Genomic DNA, 26,256 nt, shown 5'->3' on the forward strand with positions numbered 1-26,256 from the left:
TTTTGGTTTTTGGCACCATTCTGAGTAAATTCTAGAGACTGTTGTGCATGAAAATCCCAGGAGATCAGCAGTTACAGAAATACTCAAACCAGCCCGTCTGGCACCAACAATCATCCATGCGATTATCTTATCAGCCAATCGTGTGGAAGCCGTGCAGTGCATAAAATCATGCAGATAGGGGTCAGGAGCTTCAGTTAATGTTCACATCAACCATCAAAATGGATAAAAAAATTAGATCTCAGTAATTTGGACCGTGGCATAATAGTTGGTGCCAGACGGGCTGAGTATTTCTGTAACTGCTGATCTCCTGGGATTTTCACACACAACAGTCTCTAGAATTTACTATTTAATGGTGCCAAAAACAAAAAACATCCAGTGAGCGGCAGTTCTGCAGATGGAAACGCCTTGTTGATGAGAGAGACAAAGTCTACGGTAACTCAGATATCTGCTCTGTACAATTGTGGTGAGAAGAATACTATCTCAGAATGCTATTCTGAGATGCAGGTTGGTGTTGTTTTGGTGGCACGAGGGGGACCTATACAATATTACGCAGGTGGTTTTAATGTTGTGGCTGATCGGTGTATATGCTAGTGTATAAAAAAATATAGCACAGCAGTCTGGTTCTGGAAGTAAAAATCACATTCATTTTTTCCATAGGGGAATTGCTTTTTAATGATAACTTACAAACCTTTAAAGACAGACCTACTGTGAGCTCAGTGGTTGTTAATCGGTGGTATATGCTTCTGTTAAAAAAATCACAATAAATAGCCGAATTTCAAATCGATTCGGTCTCCCTATACTCTCAAACTACTTACATATATCTGAATATTTTGCAATAAACTGAAAACATGCTGATTCTATACTTGTATTCAACAACTGAAACAGATGAAACAATTTTATATTTTTATTATGTATTCGCAATGCTTCATGGGATTGTAGTTTGCGCCCTCATGAAAGATGGAAAGTGTCTTGTACCTTAATTTTTTGTCCGAAGTTCAAATACTTTGTTTACTTAAAAACATTTGTGATGTTGTGATTCACGACATCATGTGCTTGTTGGTTTGTTTCATGGCTTAGAACTTTTTTATGAAGTACTTTATGAAATACCTCTGGGGAAAAAAAAGTTATGAGAAAAACCAAGAACAAAAATAGCTAAAAAAGTGGACTATTGGCTATTAAAAAAGGGACGACCACTTCGATATGTCCCACTAACGTCTAATTTCAATAGGAAATACAGGACAAAAACTGTGCTCATCAAGCTACTTCATGGGGTCTTTAAAGGGAGGAAAATTCATCAAAGACCAAGGCTTAAAGAAATATTCATGGACAGAAAAGGCGATCATGTCAAAGAGCTGGTGAGTTAAGTTAGCGGAAGAAAAAGTGCTAAAGTGAGTGTTGTGCAAAAGCAAATGTCCTTCAAAAAGGTCAGCCGTCTACTTTCTTCAAGCTTCTTCCCATAAGACATGCAAACACTGTCATCACCATCTTGTGTTTGACTTCCACAAGGTCATCGGGGAGGGCATACACCTTGGCGCCGATTTTTCGTGCCACAGAGATTGCATATCTGCGAGTGGGAAACACAGATATGAAAAAGGTTGGTGGCGAGACAAGAGGCAATTTGGTGTCAGATGGTATCAGCATAATTTATGAGGAACCGAGTGGAAATGTACTTTGCATTGTTTAGCTTGTCCTCTGCGGTCATGTCTCCACTCTTCACCATCTCATATTTGATGGCTTTGGGCTCGATGGTGTCGATCAGGTCGATCACTGGCAGGCTAGTGCTGATTGATTTGTCCTGAAATGATAGATTGTTTACAATGCATGAAAGAAATTTCATTTCCATTTAGGTATCATGTGAAATGTAGTATGCATACTTTTACTTCACTCAATGCTTTAAAAAGCAGTTTTCACTTCATTTCAACATCTAAAAAGCCTTGTTGCAAAGAGGTTACAAATGTGAAATGCAATATGTGCTTTTTTAAATTTGAAATGGCATGTTTTTTTTTTCCTTCTATACATTAAAGGAATTTTGACATTGAGCATAGAACGTGAGTCTGGTCCAGTTACCTTGAATCCATTGATGTATGAGTTTTTACGGCCTTGTTTCAATGTGTCATTCACCCAGTTGACAATTATTTGGTCACTGACTATTTCCCCTTCTCCGATGTCAGAGAGAACTTTCAGTGTATACCTGCAAGAGAGTTAGTATTTGCCAGACAATATAATTAATGTTTTAATTAATGTACAATATGCAGCACAATGAATAGACGCCAAAGGTATAACCATCAGGAATAGTTGGATCATTCCTACTATGTAGTACATTTTCATGTCCCCATCATATATATCTCAAAATGTTGGATAAAATACTAAACTCACAATTTTAAAAATGGAAATCATATTAGTTAGCTTTCTTTTATCACAACATCACAATTAAGGGAATGTAAGTGTGAATTTTAAATAACTTCACTATGGTTTGAGCAGATGTTGCCATTTTTGCTATATTTCATTATTAAGGAATATTCCAAGTATTTTCATGTATTTCTCCCCTCTCTTATACAGTAAATGAATGAGGATCACTGAACCCTTAACTACCGATATCCCTTCTGAATGATGATTGCACATTTTTGTTCTCACGGGCACTGGCAATAGTTACACACTGTATGCAATATACTTTCATGTCCCCATCATATACTGTATGTTTCAATTTATTGGATAAAATAATAAATATTAAACTCTCCTTCGAATACCACGTTGAAACCAGGAAGTAATTGCGTTTGCATAATCAAGGACAAGCGCCATTCGGTGGTTGCATTTTGCCTCTCTAACATTACATTTTTACTCCACTGATGGTTAGGTTTAGGTTTGGGGTTTGGGTTGGGATACAGTTTATAAATTATTCATTCCTCTTCACTGTTTTACATCCTGTACATCTGAAAACGACTCGTTTTACAACTCGTTTTTGGCGCCCCTCTGTGGACATTTCACCCAGAAAATGAAGCTCACCCGTGCCCATATGCACAACAACATTTACCGCTTTGGCCACCGGGGCAGTGTTCTGAATTTCGGTAAGCACAGACCAATTTTAGCTGAAGATAACTTAACCATACTCTTTCCAATTTCACAGTGAGGTCAGTCTTGAAAGTCAGGGCTCACAGAAAATGCTGTTTCACACTGGTAATTACAACTTTGTGGTGGTGTTCAACTCGGTCATTCCAAAATGACTTGAACGCATAATTGGCCATGAATTAAATGAATTCTGTGATTTGTTTTTATTTTTTTTATGTTAGTCTCACTCTGAAACATTCCATCCAGTTTGATACAATTACAGAAATGTTTCTATATTTCAAAAGAAAATCAAAATTAAGATAAATATCTATCCCTCACTACTCAATGACTAACTTCAGAACTTTATTTCCACCCTGTTAATTTTCTGGACATTGTGTGAATAATCATGTAATAATTAATAACATTTAAGGGTCTGATCTTGACCAAAGCATATTTCTTAAAGTATTTTAAAAGTATTTTAAAAAATACTTCCTTAAATTACAATTCAAGGATAAAATAAAAAAATAAAAATAAAAAAAACTTCTGAGAGCATAAGAGGAATGACCCAGTTTTATATAGTGCAGATGAAGTACCTTCTCATAAGTTGCCAGACCAATGCCAGGGTGTGCATGGAGCTTCCTTCATTGATATTCTCACCACCAATTCCCACTAAGGAAAACTTTGCTTCCTTTTTACCCAGTGCAACTGCATAATTACAGTTCTCAAGCTACAAAACAAACATGTGTCAGACAAATTAACATTACATGTATAATTCAACCCCGAACTACAGCAGTTCTTCATACATAAATATCATTTTAGACAAATACAGTATGCATTTCGAATTTCGATCTGAGCTAGCTAGTACCCTGAGGCACCGCTGTGCAAATAATTTCAGTGGGAATAATAAAAAAACAGCATGTTTTAGTGCAGGGCTACTAAATTTGCTGTCAGAAACAAACATATTTTTGACTGACTGCTAATGTAATGTAGAATAAAACTGAGACTCAGTGGTAATCAAGTTCTTTCATCTCAAGTGTTAACTGGAAAATACTTTCACAATATTGAAATCCAAAGCTGAGCTGGTACAAACCTTCTTCATGTTGGAGCCCAGTATTGGATATGGAGGTTTATTGACTCTGGCCCAGTTGACAGGTACCTGGATCCTCTCATATAACTGAAGAATGATCAAACCATCATGCAGATCACTGGAGAGTAAGATGTTAATATTGAAAAAATTCACTTTTTGTTATCATGTTTCATAATGTGCTCATGGAAAAGGCATAAAAGGTTGGCACACATGTCAAAGACCCTATAAAATGGCTTGATGAGGACAGTTTTCTCCTCTTTTTTGACATATGTCCTATTAAAAGTTTGAGAGGGACGAATGAAAGGGCTTGTCTCTTTTATCACATACAGATGTTCTCTCCTAAACACCACGAGTTGTGGTGGTATCATTCGTGTTTGTAGCACAAATGCTAGGGGATGGGACTTTATACAACACTTTTGCAGCATTCTCTACTGTTGGATATTGTTGGGATGGGATGGGATGGGTGTTGAAGTTTATTACTTTGAGTTAAGAGTTCGGAACAAACCTAAGGTATGAGCAACAAAAAAAGTGATGCTTGCCTTGGCAGTTATTATGGACCCTAAAGGGACTCACGAATCGGCATTAAGCCAAGATGATGCAAGCAGCTATGTTTCCATCCAAGTTGTGAATTTATGCTGCCTTCATGTGCTATCGGAATTTTCCTACTTCCCACTTCTGAAGTGGTAATTATGAGTACGTTGTATTCCAGTACTTTGTTTTTGGAAAGAACAGGAAACATGGATGACGCCAGGTTCATTCATAAATATTTCTTGAGGAACTTTTATTTTGACACCATAATACATATCACTCAGTTAGCTTGCTGTGTAAAAATGTACAACATGCATAGAAAGGTTGCTGATTTACATAAATGAATATGACTAAAACGGCAAGTGCTAACAATTAGCTGTATTTAGAAAAATGAACAAAACCATTCACTACAAAAACTGTACTCTCCTCTGCCATGTTGAAAGTTTAGGACTCCTCCCATCTCAAAAACTCGGGAATCGTCTAGAATTCTGAGTTTCACATTTGAACTTCCAACTTCACTGGGTCATTCATGTGCTCGGAACTTGTAATTATGATTTTTCCAAGTCCACATGAAGGACACATTAAATTATGCAAAAAGTAATATTATCGCAAAATAATGTGCGAAGCCAAATTTCCATTCAAGGGTGTTCAGAAGGATGAAATGTCACTTCCTGAGAAATTGTAGCCACTGTGAGTGTTTTATTAATAAAATTCTGGAGGTTTAGAGCACGCGGACAAAACACTGTAAAGAACTTTGTCTCGTGTTTGGGAGTGACAATGCGTCACACACTTCTGAGCACTATATATGTACGTTCATCCATCCTTATGACTATACCGTGCGGATCTGTAAGATATTTTTCAATAAACCTTCTGTTCCGTACAGTTCAAGTTTGTTTTTGACTTATTTGCTCTGCAAACTCTTTGTAGGCTTTGGATTTTCTAGACAGTTATTTCAGGATGACCTGAGCAACATTCCAGATGCGATGATTGGCCCGCTGGTTAGTCCAGTAATGAACGAGTTATTCAGTCACATGATCTTTTTGATGTACATCTATTATTCCTAACAAATTCAATAGGAGTTTATTCGGTAAATGTGTTTCCATCATAGTTTATGCGCATTTCTTCTTGTCGAATAAAAATGTATCCACCTGAAGCGAGTGTATCATTTTTTTTATGCGCATATTGGAGATTTATTCGCATCTTTGTGTTTCCATCCAGCAGTTTTTATGCGATATCTCAAAATGTGCATAAAATAACATTGATGGAAACATAGACTACACTGCTGAATTGTTTATCTGTATTATTTTAGCTTCTGATTCCAGGGCCAGCATTGGATCTGATACTTTAACAATGCTGCAGTAAAAAACCATGTCAAAGAAGCAAACTAAACAAATGGACTTGTTACCTGTACAAGTGGTTGACATATGGAGACACCCCCAGTGAATTCATCCAGTTTCTGAATGTTCTGTCTTCTCTTGTTTCCCCTGTAGGAAGAGAAAGGGATCATTTCTTAGACACAACAGTGTTGTGTTAATAAACTGTGTATGTAGTTTGTGCTTGAACAGGGTTATTATTTTAACAGGATGTCTGTTTTTATTCAGCTCACATTATTTCCACTGATTTATTGAAAAAAAAAATAAATAAAAATAAATAAATAAATATATATATATATATATATATATATATATATATATATATATATATATATATATTTGTCCCTATTTACAGCAAACTGTGAGATTTAAATGGAGGCATATTTGACACTTTTGTAGCATTTTCCAGTTTCCATTGCACCCTTGTCCAGTTATGATGTTATTTAACATCACTTACACCAACAACAGTCATTATACTTTGATTTTACATCACCATTTTTCTCTTAGAATTAAGCATGCTGTTTTGCTGCTGTATCTTTAATGGGGTAATGACATGAGGAATACAATTTCCTTGATCTTTTGACAAATAAGAGGTCATTTTACTACAAAAACATACAGTAAGTTTCAGGACTCAACCCGTCCACCTCACTGCAAAAGAGCATTTGTTGAAATCAAGCTGCCAAAACAACTCGTTCTCAACTTCCTCCACATTGTGATGTCACACTGTGGTAGACATTTGCATCTGACCGCCTCCTCAATAACACATCAAAGTCTACATTACCTTATCACTTCTGTAGCCCGCTCAGTAGCGTTGAGAAGTGAGATGGCAAGGAGAGAGTGCAGGTCAGTCAAGAGCAGAGGGCCAATCATAACGGTGGCCATTTACTGTCAAGTCTTAAAGGAGAAGCAGCACCAAAACTGAGCATTTCTGACAGAGGGTCAGAATGAGGGTGGAAAATTATCATGTATTACAAAATATTTGGCTGTTTTTTTGTGCAAAATTTTTTACTAATATTATAAGTGAAGCTCAAGGAACATAATAAAATAATAAAAAAATAATAAAAAAGTCATGTCATGACCCCTTTAAAGGAATAGTTCACCCAAAAATACAAGTTCTGTCATCATTTAGGCCTACTCACCCTCACTTGTATGACATTCTTTCTTCCGTGGCACACAAAAGAAGATATCTTCAGTCAGCATTCACTTTCATTGCACCTTTTTTCATACAATGAAAGTGAATAGTGACTGATGCTGACTTACAGTCTAAATTTGTTTTTCACAAAAGAAAGAAAGTCATAGGGCTGAGTGAATTATGACAGAACTTTCATTTTGGGGTGATTTATCTTTTATTTGGGAGTATTGTGCATTGTTAAAGTGTTCCAAACAATCTTAAAATGCCTTCTTTAAAGAGAAGTTCATCCACTAAATGAAAATTCTCTCAATTCTCTCATCACTTACTCACACTCATGCCATCTGCAAATGACTCTCTTTCTTCTGCTGAACACAAATGAAAATTTTTTAAAAGAATATTTCAGCTCTGTATGTCCATACAATGCAAGTGAATGGTGACCAGAACTTTGAAGCTCCAACAGCACATAAATGCAGCATAAAAGTAATCCATATGACTCAAGTGGTTTAAACCATGTCTTCTGAAGTGATCCAGTCGGTTTTGGATGAGAAACAGGTAAATATTTAAAGGATAGTTCACCCAAAAATAAAAAAATATTTCATGATTTATTCACCCTCCTGGCATCCCAGATGTGTATGACTTTCTTTCTTCTGCAGAACACAAATGAAGATTTCTAGAAGAATATTTCAGCTCCAGAAATATTCTTCTAGAAATCTTCATTTGTGTTCTGCAGAAGAAAGAAAGACATACACATCTGGGATGCCAGGAGGGTGAATAAATCATGAAAGAATTTTTGGCTCTGTAGGTCCATACAATGAACAGATTGGTGGCCAGAACTCTGAAGCTCCAAAATCCACATAAAGGCATCATAAAAGTAATTCAGTAAGTCTTCAGAAGCGATATTATAGGTGTGGCTGAGAAACAGATCAATATTTAAGTAATTTTTTGTCATAAATTCTTCTCCCTGCCCAGTAGGGGCCGATATGCATGAAGAATGTGGATCACCAAAAACAGAAGAAAGAGAAAGTGAAAGTGAAGGAAAAAGGACTTAAATATTTATCTGTTTCTCACCCACACCCATCATATCACTTCAGAAGACATGGGTTTAACCACCAGAGTCTTCTGGAGTAATTTTATGTAGCCCTTATGTGGATTTTGGAGCTTCAAAATTTATCTACAGATCTACAGAGCTGAGATATTCTTCAAAAAATCTTTGTTTGTGTTCTGCAGAAGAAAGAAAGTCATACAGATCTGGGAAGGCATGAAGGTGAGTAAATAATGAGATAATATTTTTTTTTTTGCTATAGATTCTCCTTCCTGCCCAGAATGTGGCAATATGCATGAAGCATGCGAATCGCCAAAAACAAAAGAGGAAGAATATGAAAGTGAAAGTGGAGACTGATAGTAAAAAAAGGACTTAAATATTGATCTGTTTATCACTAACACCTATCATATCACTTATGAAGACATGGATTTAACCCCTGGAGTTGTATGAATTACTTTTATGCTGTGCTGATGGAGCTTCAAAATTTTGGTACCTATTCACTTGCATTGTATGGACCTACAGAGCTGAAATATTCTTCTTAAAATATTTGTTGGTGTTCTGCAGAAAAAATAAGTCACACATCTGGGATGGCATGAGGGTAACTAAATGATGAGAGAATTTTCATTTTTGGGTGAACTATCCCGCATCACGAAAGTTTGCTACATAATTTACCCACAACTCTTAGCTAGATATTCTTTTAGATAACACACCAGACCTTTTTTATAATTAGCAATAAACCAGAAAAATCAGCAAAACTGAACTGAAACTCAAATTTAAATTCAGTAAAAAATTAAAAAAATAAATTATAATAATAATAATTTTGTAAAAAAAAACAAAAAAAGAAAAGAAAAATTTGATAAAAACAAAGGCAAAGCTACTTAATTGTACTTCTGATGAAGTTCAGTATTTAAGGGGCCAGAGGGGAAAAAAGTCAGATGAGCAGGACAGAAGACAGATAAAGAGAGTGAGATTGAGAAGACCCCAATCATCCCCCATGACTGAACATCTATGAGATGTGACCTTCTACCACACATTCACATACTTTATGAGTGCAGGAAGCCACTGTACGCCCCTTGCTGGTCACTGCAAACACTACAACCTTCACAATGCCTTTCTGTACTGAATGGTCATTACAACCCAGACTCTGTTGGCACCCTAGGCACAATTTTAGATTGTGACTCTACATATGAGGATAGCGCGTATGGTAGTAGTGGCATAAACAACTAACGCATCATGATGTATCACGTCATGATAGCAGGCAATGTTTATTCCAACATGTTATCAACTTATGACTGTCAGGTCAGGGGGCGCAGCCTGTTTTTTTCCTTTTTTTTTCCTTTTTTTTATTTTTATGATGTTATTGTAACGCTTTATCAATACTTAAAGGATGTTATTGGAATATTTTGCTCAATACAGGGGTAGAGGGGTGCGTAGTCGTCCTAAGAGGTCCAGGTCCGCAGTGGGGGCTGGGTGGGCCTGGCTCACCCTATCATGAGGTTGGCCCACTCTGGCAACCACCTTCCCAACTGTCTGGCCCTCCCAATAGCCGCGTTTCCACTGTCGTGCCAAATGAGGGCGTACTAGTGCATGCCAGGGCCAGTTGCATTCCCCCTGTCACTTCTGAAGCTTAATCGTGCCTCCACTGGGCATATTCAGGGCCAAAGGCCAATGGCCTTTGGCCCGCTGATTACCCTTGGGCAAAAGAAGGCCAACTGGGGATTGAGGTGGGGTCAATGTCAAAGGCAGAGTTTAGTAAGATACTCATGCTGCGTTTCATTCACTAATCAGAGAACACTCAGGACACCATGGCAGTTAAAGTCTGTGAGTTGTCACTGGTTACTTATCTTCTTAGCTAGCTAACGTTTACATAAAATATAAACTTGATATTCTTGATAACTAGATAACATTCGTATTTGGTTTGGCTTGTGAAATGGGTGGGATGTGTGATGTTTGCACCAGGGTGGCGTATTAAGGGTGGGTTTTAGGGCAACGCTGCTGGGCTTTTGGCCCAATGGTGGGAATGCAGAGCAATTTCGTTCTTGCGGCTTGAGGTCCCAGGCTATTGGCCCTGGTTGACCAGTTTATTGCCCTGGCTCGCACTGGCCTGATAGTGGAAAAGCAGCTAATGAGTCCCACCTCACATCTAAGAGCTAGAGCCAGGCCTGTGCGGTGCCCCTCTGTCATTTTGCACTCTAGGCAACCACCTTTGTCACCTATGCCACGGGCTGCTCCTGCAACATGTTGCCAATGGAGTTGGTATGAACAGTTGAAAAAAAAAAAAAAAAATCAGCCCAGAATATATTATTTAATGACTAAAAGTTAAATTCATCTCAAATCCAACAGTCACAAAACACATAACTTTGATGGCTTAAAAAAATAAAAAATAAAACTCAGGGAATAACCAATTTTGTAATGTTAGGACAGTTGCATCTAAAGCATATTTTGACAATTTAAATTAAACTTTGCTTTCTTACAAAAATAACAGCAAACATGTTTGAAACGACATAAAGCTGAGTAAAAAATGCCATATTATAATTTTTTGTGGAACTATCCCTTTAATGTTGAATGCGTTCATGGACATTTTTGTCTTCACATACCATGTTTGTTTGAGCATAGTAAACCATGTCTGTTTTGTAATCATTTTGACAGTATGTGAGCTCAGATGTGGACCAATGACAGTCCAGCATCATTCATCACAGGCACTCAACAGGCACTATGATACTCTAAGAGTCTCTCGTTGCATATACATCACTTTTCGTGCAGAATAGCTTCAAGAAATAAACTAATGCAACTCACCCTCAATTGTATAATCAATGCCATTGCTGGTGGGTCTGTTCAAAGCTGGGTACATGTTGAAAAGATTGGCCACAAAGGCCATGTTGAGCTTATGGTTTCCTGCCACCACATCCTGTGGTGTGACAAACTGTCTGCAGTCCAGACGGGCAGCCTGCCTCAGCATCAGCTCGGCTCTCATTTCATCATCACGCTCCTAAAAGATATAGTTATTAAATCAAAATAACATTGCTTGAAAGCGGAAAGATTTGAAGCATTGCTCTTAAGCAGATCTTGTAGACATTGCAGCATTATAAATCATCATGTCACAATGTTATTTATGGGTGTTCAATGCCATAATAATACTACAATACTTGTTTGCAACATTACAAACACACATTTCTCACACAGTATTCTGAATTTGAGTCACCTCAGTTTTTCATTCGTAAGCCTGAAAAATAGAATTTGCTAGCAATGCATGGTTGTATATTGTTGTATTAGTCCTTTAAATCAAGGTTATTTTGAATGCACTCCCATTAGATGACTTTCTTATCAAGACGTCAAAAACATGAGACAAATTCAAACTAGACTTTTTCATTTTCTGAAGAAAATATGAGTGGTGCTTGCATGTGCAAAACTCACTGCCACAATGCTAAGGTGCTGTGGGTGGCTGTCATGGTGTTGCTATGCGGTTGCTTGCTAAGGTGTTGAGTGTTTTTTTAGCATGTGGCTATGCAGTTGCTAGGAATTTGCCATGCAGCCTGATCTCGTGAAAATTACGTGACTGTGGGTAATGGTAATGGGTAATGCTCTGTTGAGTTTTATACCAACAAAACTTCCTTCCCACCTTAAACCTGACTGGTTTTGTCAGAAAAAGCAGATGGGACATGACCCAATTGCCATAGCCACCACGTCTTAATACATTTCAGTCACATCTGCCTTCTTGATCCAATTTTGTTTTCTTTTGTTCTCATGTTTCTTTTCACTGTGTTGTTGCAGTAATCAGTGTTGGGTATCACAAGGCCGCTCTTTCTTATCTGCACTAAAGCATCTCATTAAGTGGCGGAACAAACCCTGACACAGGAAGCAAATCAGTGTGTTCACTTCAGTGGGGAAACAAAGGCCATTGACCACACATACAGACTGACTTACATTGAGACCGGACATGTCAATGTCAATCCTCATCTCATCATCCCCCTCTCCTTTTGGTGAGATCTGATCTAGCAGGTGGAAATATGCCCTGGAGTCCTGAGAACACAAAAAGTGCACTGTTAACTGACATGCATAAATGACAGTTCAATGAATTTGATGTCAAATGAGATAAAAGGCTGGATTTTTATATAGGCTTTTATTTCGAAGCCAGTGATTCATTATCGTAGTACATAGTCAACGAGTCCAAAGAATAATTATAATGGCTTGATGTCAATCAGATAGAAGGACTGATGACTTACTGTATTTAAATACAGTATTGTAATACATTTGTATCTTCTTATCCCCTTAACCCAATGCTCTGGATTGTGATCGGTCTAGAGCAGGGTTGTCAACGTTTTCCACCCACCCAGGGACCTCCACATAGAAAACTGTAGATTTTAAAAGTAATGCTATAAAAACTTCCATTAGTAATGATAATGGACCTTGAATTGAAAAAAATAAATAAAATAAAAAAATCTTTACAACACATAAAATGTAGAACTTAATTTTAATATATGGGTGTTTCTTAATTTTTTTTATTAAAAATAGCAGATTTCAAGTTTTTATTTATATGAATGTCACATTAAAACTGACTTACATACTTTGTATCAGGTCTCCATCATTTACAGTATTTTTTATACTTTTCAAATCCCTGCGATGTATAGATTTTAGTGTTTCAGCCTTGCCGCAGACACAGACTTTCAATATTAAACTATGACAATCCAGAATAAAAATACAAATTATAACATGTTTAAAACTATGATAATCTAAACAAAGTGTAAAATAAACATAAACTATATATATATATATATATATATATATATATATATATATATATATATATATATATTAGGGGTGTAAAAAAATATTGTATCGTACGATGTGACGCTCACGATTCAATACAATATGTATCGTACGATACATAAACAAACACATTATAATGTAATTAAAACCAAGCAGTGCAACGCTGAGAGCAGACATAAAGGCATAATTTTTTATAAAGCTTCTTTGAAACAATGTGTATACACAAATATAAATGGCTAGAGTGTAGACAAACTAATTTTTTAGTTCATATGAGTGTTTTTATCATTACATTAAAACAAAATAAATGCAGTGCTATTGTTTTAGTTACTTTATTATAGAGCTCTGCTTTTTGATGCCAATGTCAGAAATTTATGATTTAAAATACATTGATGTTGAATCCTTGAATTTATTTTTGTATTTTTTTTTTGTATACTTGTTAACCAAGTCGATAAATATATTGATGCTTGAGATGAAAAGACTAATGAAGTTTGAAGAAAACAAAGAAAAATCAATGGAAATATCACTTGTGATCAGAATATTTGTATTGGCCGTCATTTCCAATCAAGTTGTAATTTTGTCAAATTATGCAAAAGTGTAAAAAATATTATTTAATTGTGTGTATGAAGGATACATAAAATGTTAGCTATGAAAAAGCCTTTGCAAGAACTTTTCATTTTGCCATTTTATTTAAAAAATTAAAAAAAAAAAACTATTTTTATTTCTTTTCAAATCATTTTCACCATAATTCTGTTAAACCCAATACAGAATTTGAGATGTGCTGGAATTGACACTCTGTGGGAATTTCCGTGAATTGCAGAAAAAAATGACAAAAAAATAACATAAATCTCCTATGATACATACACATCCACTCTTGGATATTGTTAGTAGACAATTCTTGAAATTTACCAGGCTTAAAGTGTCCAATGTTGAAGAAACATTCATGTACTGTATATAACATTTTTCATTTCTTATGAAATTTCTCTGTTTTATACATCAATACACGCACTTCATGGAGTCCCCAGCTGAAAAACCTAGTTCTAGGTCATTGTCCCACATTAAAATATATTAAGTAAAATAATCATATTTAAAAAATGTATCACTCAGTGGGTCGAAGACCTTTGGTCTAGAGGGATGAGAAATGTGCATGTACCTTGATATCATCACTGAAGTTTCTGATTGGTTGCCAGCCAGCAGCTTTGAGGTGATGGTTGATCCATCGCAATAAAAGATCCTCAGGGGACATTGACATCAGGTGGTCCAGGTCTTCTGATTCATCCAGCAAAGCAATTAGAGCTACACATACACAGACACGTGTTACACGAACATGCACAAATCAGTCACTCACGCACACTCATGCTTTTAGTTATTTATGCTGCAGTCATTATCACCATTGGATAACACCATGAATACTAAAATCAATTCAGGCTATTAAAGCTGGGGAATGACCTTCATTGCGGGAGATCTCAATGTCAGCGAAGAGGCCGATTTTTATGATTTGCCAGAGGAGGCCAAGCACAAGGTGAGGTGTCCCTGCCTTCATGTCCTGAGCATCAATGTTGACCACCGTGCAGCCAATGGCCGAGGCGGAGTTCAGTGCCAACACCAAATTGTCCTACATTAGACAACAGGGCAGTAAAGGAAAAGATAAATGTTTATTGGTTGTCTCTAAACCATAATTTCAGATAATCATTTAGTTCTAAACGTTCAGCTGAAACACTAGACTTCAGACACTTTCAATGAAGAGAAGTAAAGACCATTAAACTGTTAAAAGTGAAACCTGCATTTATAACCTTAAGGGGCTATTTCTACCTAACCTAACCCTTATATATATATATTTATTTTGTCATTTTGTCATTTTAGATGTTACCACTTGTAGCACATGTTTTAGGCTAACATTTGTTTTTCAAGAATGAATCTTATGAAACCCTTCAAGAACATATTTCACTGCAGAGTAAAAAAAAAAAAAAAAAAAAAAAAAAACAGTTAAGTAATTAAAGACATTGTATATAAAGAAAATGCCATTTTTTTGCTTTGTGACATTCAATAAAAAAAAATTACTTTCACTTTTGTTAGGTTTACAGATTCCTCCTTGTTCATAGTTCATATTACTCAAAAAATGCATGTAACCAAGTAAACATGACTAATTTTGTTAGGTTTACCCAATTCAATTAGGTTTCGTCTACACGAAGCATTTGAGTTAAAGTCACATAGTAATTTTAAGTTAAGAAAACTCATTTCAAACCACTGCCAAAGAGTTCAGCCAAAGAGGTTTATTTTCATGACAATTCAGCATATTTTACCCTCAAATTCTTGTTACTGCAATGGAAAAATCCAACTCATTCTTATTACTATAATGCAAAAAATTTACTTATACACAATGGTAGTATTTGTTGTCCTGCCTTTATGCTGATTTAAATAATAATAATATAAAAATACTGCATTATGTTAATGAGAGTCTAATGGGAATTACTAAGTAAAACTACTAAGTAATTAATAAGTAAATAAGTATCATGTACAGTTACAAAGTAAAAAGTAAATAAAGTATCCAGACATATTACCATAATGAGAATTTGGGGTGAGATGTACTTAATTGTCATGAAAATAATGTCACTGTAAACAATATTTTGTTAATATAAAATATATATACTGTACAATATATATATATATATACATTTGAAGTCAGAAGTTTACATACACCTTAGCCATATACATTTAAACTCATTTTTTCAAAATTCCTGACATTTAATCAGTAGAAAATATTCCCTGTCTTAGGTCAGTTAGATTCACTACTTTATTTTAAGAATGTGAAATGTCAGAATAATAGTAGAGAGAATTATTTATTTCAGCTTTATTTCTTTCATCACATTCCCAGTGGGTCAGACGTTTACATACACTTTGTTAGTATTTAGTAGCATTGCCTTTAAATTGTTTAACTTGGGTCAAACTTTTTGGGTAGCCTTCCTCAAGCTTCTCACAATAAGTTGCTGGAATTTTGGCCCATTCCTCTAGACCAGGGATGGGCAACTGGCGGCCCGCGGGCCGTATACGGCCCTCTGTATCATTGAATATGGCCCGTCCGACAAGACTGAGGATTGATTTTATTGACCAGAAGAGGTTGCTTGTTCTTAGCAGATCTGCTGATCACTGTAGGATTCTATCATGCAACATCTTACACTTGCTCATCATTTATAAGGTAAATTGAGCTCAATTTTACCTCAGCTTGTCAGCGAGCTAGTGCGCGCTATTGTTAATGTACGCAGGTGGAACCCATGTCTTTTGTTTGCCTGGATACGAAATCTGTCATTAAAGATTTCAATTTGATTCGCAAATACACTATTAATCAAGTGATTAAAGAGACGTACATTATGAGAGATACATACACAGGAGCTGCTCTCTTCACAGATGTAAAGGGTAAATAAAATACAAGGGTAAAAGGCATCAAACGTTTTTACGAAATCCGTGACAGTGCAGGAATCACCAAAGACATCAAATGCTGTTTCGCTCGTGCTTGTGAAAAATGAAAAAGTTGTTATAAGAGGGAGAAACTTTGAAGAAATGCGCAATTGAGATGCCTGACTGATTGTTGAAAAGTCTTGCGAATAGTGTGAATGTTCTCTGATGCACGGGACTGTTCGGTCTGTGCGTGTATGTTGTGGTGCTGAAATGTTTTGTATTAATGCACTGAAGTTATGTACTTGTATCCAGTTTTGTTATTGATGTTAATATTTAGATTTTAACTAATACCTATAAGCTGTTTGATGAGGTGGGGTTGAAAATGTTGTCTGTTCATTTGTGTGTTTGTCTGTTACAAATGTAGACAATGCAAATGAGATACATTTTTTTGAAAATGTAAGTCTGAAATATATTGCTTGTCAGTTGAATATTAATTTTATACATGTGAACGGCATGTTTTAGTAAAAACTCAAGTTATAATATAATAATATTAGTTTTTATAAATATTGTTTAATAAAAATGCTAATATAGGTAACAAAATCTTTAAAAGAACATTGCATTAGTTGTGCATAGATTACCCACAATAATGAGGAAATCGAGTAAGGGGGTGAACATTGTTAGAGAGCGGATTTGTTATCTGGCCCCTTGGTAGAATGGAGAAAAAATGTTGGCCCTCGCCCCCTTCAAAGCTGCCCATCCCTGCTCTAGACAGAACTGGTGTAACTGAGTCAGGATTGTAGGCCTCCACACTCGCACAAGCTTTTTCAGTTCTGCCCACAAATTTTCTATCAGATTGAGGTCAGGGCTTTGTGATGGCCACTCCAATACCTTGACTTTGTTGTACTTAAGCCATTTTGCCACATCTTTGGAGGTATGGTTGGGGTCATTGTCCATTTGGAAGACCCATTTGTGACTGAGCTTTAACATCCTGGCTGATGTCTTGAGATGTTGCTTCAATATATCCACATAATTTTCCTTCCTCATGATGCCATCTATTTTGTGAAGTGCACCAGTCCCTCCTGTAGCAAAGCACCCCCACAACATGATGCTGCCACCCCCATGCTTCACAGTTGGGATGGTGTTCTTCGGCTTGCAAGCCACACCCTTTTTCCTCCAAACATACCGATGGTCATTATGGCCAAACAGTTCAATTTTTGTTTCATTAGACCAGAGGACATTTCTCCAAAAAGTAAGATCTTTGTCCCCATGTGCACTTGCAAACTGTAGTCTGGCCTTTTTTTTTTTTTTTTTTTTTTTTTCTTGTGGTTTTGGAGCAGTGACTTCTTCCTATATATATATATATATTATAATTTTGGGGTGAAATGTAACCTGGAAATGCTTTTATGATTCACAGTGGTTTTCAAAAATCTTAATTTTGATGTAATGTTGGAAATTTCAAAGGCGAGAGTGCTTACAGTCATGGTGAAAGGGGTGCGTTTCTTCGTGTTGATGACACGCTCATCAATGGTATCTGGTTGGGAGAGGTTTATCATTTTGCTGTAAAGAGATTGCCAAAAAGTTGTTAAACATTAACTCTTGTTTATCAGTAACAGTAATTAATGACACATTAATAGCTCAGCATATTTCACAACAGAAACAAATAACCACTTCAGAGAGGAACAACATGCAGAAAAACAATGCATGTAAAACCACAGCTTTTCTCATATTACCACAACAATATTCCATCTTTAACAGATTTGAATAGACTGTCAGTCTCCGGGTCCATTGGGATGAGATGTTTGCAGTCTGGATCATTTGCCAAGGCCTTATTGATCCAGTTCACAAAGGCCACTTTTTCTTCATCTAAGAATAATTTAAAATACAAAATTTAAAAAAATGAGGGCAATCTCAGAGACATTTGGTCTACTTGTATTAGAGGTCATTAATTGACTTACAAATCTAATTTCAATCAGGGTTTGGCTCTGTCTACTGTAGCAGCAGTAGACATTACATAAGTTAACTTTTTTGCATTTGGTAGATGCTTTCATCCAAAGCAACTTGCATAAAGTTGTTTTTTGTTATGCATTTATCAGTGTGTATTTGCTCCCTGGGAATTAAACCCATGAGCTAGTGGCAGGCTCTACAAATCATATATTAAGAGAAATATCTTGATGTGAAAGTGTCTGTAATAAACTGTTGGCCAGGGTATACAGAGGTTGTAGCTTATGTTTTTATATATATATATATATATATATATATATATATATATATATATATATATATATATATATATATATAATTTGTTTCTAATATTTCTTGATGACCTGAGTCAAAAATAGTTTAAAGTCAACATGAAACATTATTCACAATTAATTCCGTAAAGTGACGTACACGCAGTGATCACTTTGTTAGGTACACATGTACATCTATTATTCATACAATTATTTAATCCGCCAATTGTGTGACAGCATGATAAAATCACGCAGATATACGGGTCAGGAGCTTCAGTTAATCTTCACATCAACCATCAGAATGGGGGGAAAATGTGATCTCAGTGCCCACTGCACCCTCAGCTTTCTGTTCTTGGCTGACAGAAGTGGAACCTGACATGGTCTTCTGCTGTTGTAGCCCATCCGCCTCGAGGTTCGACATGTTGTGCATTCTGAGATGCTATTCTGCTCACTACAATTGTACAGAGGGGTTATCTGAGTTACTGTAGACTTGTCAGTTCAAACCAATCTGGCTATACTCTGTTGACCTCTCTCATCAACAAGGCGTTTTTGTCTGTACAGCTGCCACTCACTGGATGTGGGTGATATGGCTGCCCTGTAGCTCTAAGTTGGTTGCCCACTGAAGCTAAGCAGGGTTAAGCCTAGTCAGTACTTGGATGGGAGACCTCCTGTCTAAGGTTGCTGCTGGAAGAGGTGTTAGTGAGGCCAGCAGAGGGCGCTCACCCTGCGGTCTGTGTGGGTCCTAACGCCCCAGTATAGTGACGGGGACAATATACTGTAAAAAGGCACCGTCTTTTGGATGAGATGTTAAACTGAGGTCCTGACTCTCTGTGATCATTAAAAATCCCAGGAAACTTCTTGTAAAGAGTAGGGGTGTAAACTGGGTGTCCTGGCCAAATTCCCCCATTGGCCCTTATCAATCATGACCTCCTAATAATCCCCTAAAATTGGCTCTATCATTCTACTTGCACCACTCCACCAATAGCTGGTGTGTGGTGAGTGTATTGGTGCACTATGGCTGCCATGGCAACATCCAGGTGGAAGCTGCATGGTGGTGGTTGAGGGGAGTTTCCTGTTCAATATGTAAAACACTTTGAGTGTAGTGTCAGAAAAGCACTATATACTGTAAGTGTAATGTTTGCTTAAAAGTTGGCTGGCCTGAGGAGGTATATGTCCTCACCTGAATAAGAATGCTGTGTTCCTTCACTTGAGATCCCTGATGTTCCACCAAACGAACGAATCCCATCCCGCCTAGAGATGGACTTGCGGAAAGTCTCTCTCACTTCCTTACTTCTGAGCTCCTGATATATCTGAAGAATTAAGTGAGATCACAGCTTTAAAACTGCAAAAGATAAAACATCAGTAGGTATCTCTTAAAGAGATGCTGACAAATTCTATGGCCTTTCACAACTAATGAAGATCAAGTCAATAACGATCGGGTCCGAATCAATGGCTTTTGATGTCATCGATGTCAAACCTGGCGCATTGCAAGTGATTTGAATATACTCAAAAATGTGAATGAGATTTGAGAGCCACAGCGGAGAAGAAGATTTTCCAGACTTAATCCACAGTGAATTCTGTGACAGGAAGTTGAAAGTTTTGCTTCTAAAATTGTTCTGTGCTTACTGAATTTTGAACCACTGCCCCCAGTGGCTGAAGCTGGAAGTGTTGTTCAGGTGAAATGCCCACAGAGTGGCGCCAAAAGCAATTTGTATTTTTAGTTGTAAATGGCATAATACAGCAGCCATATCACCCTGCAGCTCTTGCCTGGTTGCCCATTAAAGCTAAGCAGGGTTGAGCCTGGCCAGTACCTGGATGGGAGACCTCCTGGGGAAACTCTGCAGTCTGTGTGGGTCCTAATGCCCCAGTATAGTGACGGGGACGCTATACTGTAAAAAAGCACCATTTGTTGTATGAGACATTAAACCAAGGTCCTGACTCTCTGTGGTCATTAAAAATCCCAGGCCAAAATTCTCCCCATTGGCCCTTATCTATCATGGCCTCCTAATAATCTCCATCCCTGAATTGGCTATATCACTCTATTCTCTTCTCCACCAATAGCTAGTGTGTGGTGGCTGTTTTGGTGCACTATGGCTGCCATGGCATCATCCATGTGGATCCTGCACACTGGTGGTGGTTGAGGAGATTCCCCCTATACTATGTAAAGTGCTTTGAGTGCCTAGAAAAGTGCTATATAAATGTAAGGAATTATTATAATACAATCAAAATGAATGCCTATTTTCTTAACCATACTCCCTAACCCTAACCCCAACCCTAAACCTAACTGTTAGTTAAGTGAAAATTTCATTTCAGAGCAAATATGCAACCTCTTAATCACGGTCACAATTACTTATGCGAATACGATTATTGCCTGTTTTTGCATGGGACCAGAACCTGTGTCTCTGAAGCTGCTCACACAACACACTATCAGTTGCACCACAGGGAAAGGTAAACACATTTAAATTGATGCAGAAATGTCTGATGGGTATGGAGTTTGTCAGTTTTGAAACTCAACATCCCAAATCCCCCATTCACTGTAATTTAAAAGTATGTAATGAGGTAATAACAGGTTAAAAAACAATGACAGTCCGGCATACCGCAACAAACTCTTCAAAGCTGATCTTCTCGTCTTTGTTGGTATCACCAGCAATGAATTTCTCCACAATCTCCCGTACCATGTATCCCGGAATATGAAAGCTAGCCTCTCGAAAGAGCTCTTGAAGCTCAAAATCACTGACATAGCCACTGTTATCAATATCTAGAATGAAAGATATTATTAATAATAAATTATACAGTGGTAAAGTTGAATCCATCATTGCAGGCAACCTTTGACACCATACTTTTGCTGTAAGTTCATAACAAATACTATTTTGTGTACAACTTTGTGAGATGATGATCTACCATAACATTTATGCCCTCACTTACTGCAATCTTTGGTAATGTTTGACACCTCACAAGCACCAAGTCAGGTGATTTAACACTGTTTCACATGTTCGAACATACCAATTCACTAAAATTATTGCTGAGGCATTGTGAAGGAGCTTTCACAGAACTGACCAATTTTGTTGAAAGCCTCTTTCAGGTCCTCCAGGTCTTCTCGAGAGATCTGTGTGACGTTGTTCTCCATGTTGGTCCCCTCACAGCAGTGCTCACCAAGCAAAAGACCTGCCAAAAAAGTCCACATGGAGAGTTTGTGTGTTATATACCCTGTTAGTCCACCGCTAAACACTGCTGTATCTCTTGCACGATAAGCAAATTATTCATCCATGGAAACACAAATGTGGTGGACAGTTAAATGTACTTCACAGTATACACTTATAGATACAAGCATTAACCCACTGAAGCAGTTACACTCTTGTTCTTTCACAAATGTCTGCAATTAAATAGAATTTTGCGATTTCGACAGGATAAGACTTATGTAAGAATGCAACAATTAGTAGTATTAGTAAACGTAGTTAGCTAAATTCACGGGGCCCAGGCCAGCATTTTAAGGGTGAGGCCCTTTGGGTCTAATAAGAGGGCTGTATTATAGAAGAAGAAGAAAAAAAAAAAAAAAAAAATATATATATATATAAATATATATATAGATATAGATATAGATATAGATATAGATATATACAGTATAGTATAAATACATTACAGTATAATTTATTTATTTTTACGTATAATTATTAAATATATATATTTTAACTCTGAATGCTTCAAATTGTCATATAAAGCAGAAAATGAAAACAGTACCTCTCCCCTAAACTTCCCACTCCTCCGGTACTTCAGATATAGCAAAAAAATATGTGAATATTTGAACTGAATCCTCCACAGTGTATCCTGTCCTCTCCCACAGTGTGTGTGGAGCTCATGTGCTCATGAAGACATTGACATAACGAGGTAACAGACCTTTGGCCTATAATGTCTAATAAAGGCGAGGGCCTCGTTCAAAGACAACACAGGAGTTAACGTTTAACGCCCAACCCAATGCTGCGTCAGCTAAAGCTGTCATGTCATTCAAGACTTGCTTACCTCAGAGCTGAAATACTAATTGTACTAACTCAAGCTAAGCAGTGACACGTGAGTATACTTTATACTCTAGCTCCTTGACACTTTTCCATAACATAGTGACCTAACAAAATGGCTTCACATTTCACTGGTTTTGTCTTTGATGCATTACATAAGCAGAACAGTATATCTGAATGAAACTTGTGAAACAAAGATTTTTGGGGCCAGGCGACCTGTTTCAGTCATTTGTTGTGTCATTTTTATGGGCTGTGCTTGACACTCACTGTGTAATGGACACATGCAAAATACACACAAAAACCCATGAACTAATAGAATCTGGAGGAGCTCCTTGATATTAGTGAAACAGACTGTGTTTAATTGATGTTATAACTAGTTTGATTGGATACAGGAGGGAGATAAAAGTACAGCGATAACACACGCTCTTCCTGAACAGCACATTACTGCATAAATAGCCTCCTCCTCTGTAATAAGACCTTATCTGTGGGAAGGCTGACTTGATGATTGGAAAGAGGGAATCACCACCCATAAAACAGAAGAATGACTTGGAAAGTATTATTCTAGTAATTGAATGTTTTTCAGTGCTGTTGTAGATCCTGGAGGTGGAACAAGAAACCTCAGTTGACAGATGTTTGGCAGCAGAGCTTCATGTTTTAAGTATGACCCTACACACAATACAGCATTTCACACATTTACTTATGATTATATCATAGGAAAGCTGTTGGCTCATGGAGATCCAGGTTCAAGTCCAGGACCCCCCCAAACACACACACACACCTTTCTTGTCTACTATCTGTACTGTCACATGAATAAAAAGCATAAAAATAAATTCAGATAAACAATCAAGTCACCTTATCAAACATTCGCAGAGAAAATTATGATGTAAAACACTGCTGAGATACAGCTCATGCATGAAAAGGGGGATGATGTAATTGTGAGCTGTATGATGGATCATACACATCTCAGAATGCATAAATCTAATGTAATTTCAGGCAAACAATCTGTCCAGGAGAAATATTTGAAAAGTCTAACACGGTAATATGATTACTCATCCAGCTGAGTCACAAAGCAAGCAAATTATTCAAGAAGCACACATTTGCAACCTTACCACTCACAAAGTTCCTCACTTCCTGTTTTACAAGGGATCCAGGCAACAGTTGCCGTGATCTAATCAAACTCTGAGCAGTCCATACTGAAGAGGCAATGTGAATTCTACTCTCCTTCAAGAGGTTTAATAAGGATTCTGGATGGAAGAACAAACAGGTGCCGAATCAACAGTTTCAAGATCCAAGAATGTTTTACTGATACCTAATACGGAGCTCACTCCTTTAAGAGACTCATCGTCCTTTGGGTTGCCACTTGCATTATTGATTGCTCTGAAAAGAGGATCAGTTACCACATTACCCAGGCCCTTGCGACAGGAAGTAGGTTAAGCATGGCAACGATAATTCCTCTACTTTAATACAATCTTACTCAAGAGGACAGTGAGCCACTGAGTCAATGTTGTTTAGCATGTTGTTACCTCTATACTCCCTGTAAGTATAAAAGTATCTATCGATACCAGCAAACATGAGCAAATGAACTATAAATCCAAAGGAAATGAGCAACTTAAACTTCAAAGACACAGTGGCTGAAGTGGCTGTTTTATTACCTGTTTAAACTATAAGCTTAATTTTCTGTTTTGTTCTCTTTTTGCAAATGATTCTGGTAACTAAACCTTCAGGTTTTAAGCTTAAAAATATAATAATAACAATATAAATAACAATAGTAATAATAATAAGAATAACAATGACAACAATCTGGTTGTTATTATTATTCATAATATTTCATAATTTTATTAATATTAAATATTATTAATATTGATAATAATCATAGTAATCATCATCATCATAACAATGATAATGTGGTTGTAATTATATTTCATAGTCCCAGTATTAATAATAATAATTATTATTAATAATAATAATAATAATAATAATAATAATAATCATAATCATAATTTGGTAGTCATTGTATTTCATAATGTTTAATACTTAATATTATAATATTTATTATTTTGTTATTATTATCATCATTATCTTTAATAATAATAATAATTATTATTATTAACAGGTTGTTGTTATATCACAATATATATTATATATTATATAATATTTATATTACATATTTAATATTATAATATTTATTATTGTTATCATTAATAATGATAATAAAAGCAAAAAAAACAATACTAATAATAATAATAATAATAATAATTCCATGGCATGCCACATAAGCACAAAAAAAAAGTAAAGCAAGCCTGCAATGCCCTAATTAACAGCTGGAACTACAGTTAACTATTTATCAACAAATGACTGACAATTTTCCTTGCCAATCGCAGCATCTATCAGATAACAGTATGTGACGAGGAGGAGGGCAGGGCTGGGCCATGAGGACATGGCTAATCAGCCGGGAGGTGGATAAAGTGGAGCCGGAGGCGCCAGTTCGAGAGAGAGAGAGAAAGAGAGAGAGAGAGAGAGAGAGAGAGAGAGAGAGAGAGAGTGTGTGTGTGTGTGTGTGTGTGTGTGTGTGTGTGTGTGTGTGTGTGGGGGGGGGGGGGGGGGTGTTGGTTTGGGTGGTTTATGAGGAATTTTTTTTAGGTTACAAACTGGTAATGACAAGGGTATTATGCTATAAATGTGGTTTATGAGGACATTTCTAGTGTCCCCATAATTCAAATCACTTAAAAAACATTCTAAACGATGTTTTATTGAAAATGTAAAAATGCAGAAAGTGTTTTTGTAAGGGTTAGGTTTAGGGATAGGTTTAGGGGATAGAATCTATAGTTTGTACATTATAAAAATCATTATGTCTTCGGAGAGTCCTCATAAGGATAGCCACACCACCGTGTGTGTGTGTGTGTGTGTGTGTGTGTGTGTGTGTGTGTGCGTGCACGTGCGTTTTAGTTGATTCAAGTTAATTTATGTTATTAAAAGTTACGTTGACTGTTCAGCCGGTTCCCGCCTCCTCTATGCCCACCTTACCCCATTGCACAGTATTACTGTAATAACCTGTGAGACATACAAGGAAAGTGTTTGAAAATGGACTTTGGTCACACAGACTTGAGTAGAGGAAACAGTGAGGAAAAAAAGTTGTATGTTACATTAATACTGCACAAACTAAATTACAAAGCAAAACAGCTCCCATCTCACCTTTTATTGTGTGTTTTGGTCTCTTGGTCCACAAAAATGGTCAGTTTCCCTGAAGTCCTCTTGTTATGACGGCCATGGTTCTTGAAACAAGAGAAACAACAGACAAAAAGCGGCAGAATCGGAACCTTCATAAACGTCACACTGATCATGCCAACTGCAACTGACAGAAAGAGTCCAACTGAGGACACAAGTCTGCATCACCTTGATTAATGCTCAATCCTTCTGTACATTCCCACACATACAGTTTAAATGCAACTTTTGTGAGTAAAAACAATAACCAGCTCATGCTTCATGGCAGGACTCCAGCCAAATGCGGGACAGGAATGGCCCATCTATTGTCCCAATCTCCTTTCAGACACAAACACTCTTTCTGTCTCTCTCATGTTCCAGTGCAGATAACTCTCCTAATACAGATAAGAGAGTGAGAAGAGCACAAACTTTTCTGTAAACACCTTC

At 36.8% G+C, this 26,256-nt stretch overlaps 1 protein-coding gene across 2 annotated transcripts; it reads right to left on the reverse strand.

Moving 5' to 3' along the window:
• Positions 1 to 529: 529 nt before the first annotated feature.
• On the reverse strand, positions 530 to 26,201 carry LOC127441614 (plastin-1-like). Of its 2 annotated transcripts, none has more exons than XM_051699212.1 (16): positions 25,801 to 26,201; positions 21,656 to 21,763; positions 21,196 to 21,356; positions 19,779 to 19,908; positions 18,098 to 18,230; positions 17,843 to 17,924; positions 14,421 to 14,586; positions 14,125 to 14,267; positions 12,132 to 12,227; positions 11,004 to 11,196; positions 6,066 to 6,144; positions 4,136 to 4,250; positions 3,639 to 3,772; positions 2,068 to 2,191; positions 1,671 to 1,795; positions 530 to 1,564 (listed from the first exon to the last, which is right to left on the reverse strand). In XM_051699212.1, exons 2-16 carry the CDS (start codon positions 21,723 to 21,725, stop codon positions 1,426 to 1,428), a joined length of 1,890 nt encoding a protein of 629 aa, XP_051555172.1. In that variant the 5' UTR covers positions 21,726 to 21,763; positions 25,801 to 26,201; the 3' UTR covers positions 530 to 1,425. The 2 variants fall into 2 exon arrangements, with proteins under 2 accessions (XP_051555172.1, XP_051555173.1); XM_051699213.1 differs by lacking the exon at positions 25,801 to 26,201 and adding an exon at positions 22,337 to 22,461.
• Between the last annotated feature and the right edge of the window lie 55 nt (positions 26,202 to 26,256).

The sequence above is a fragment of the Myxocyprinus asiaticus genome, chromosome 5 (genome assembly GCF_019703515.2).
Source record: "Myxocyprinus asiaticus isolate MX2 ecotype Aquarium Trade chromosome 5, UBuf_Myxa_2, whole genome shotgun sequence".
NCBI lineage: Eukaryota > Metazoa > Chordata > Actinopteri > Cypriniformes > Catostomidae > Myxocyprinus > Myxocyprinus asiaticus.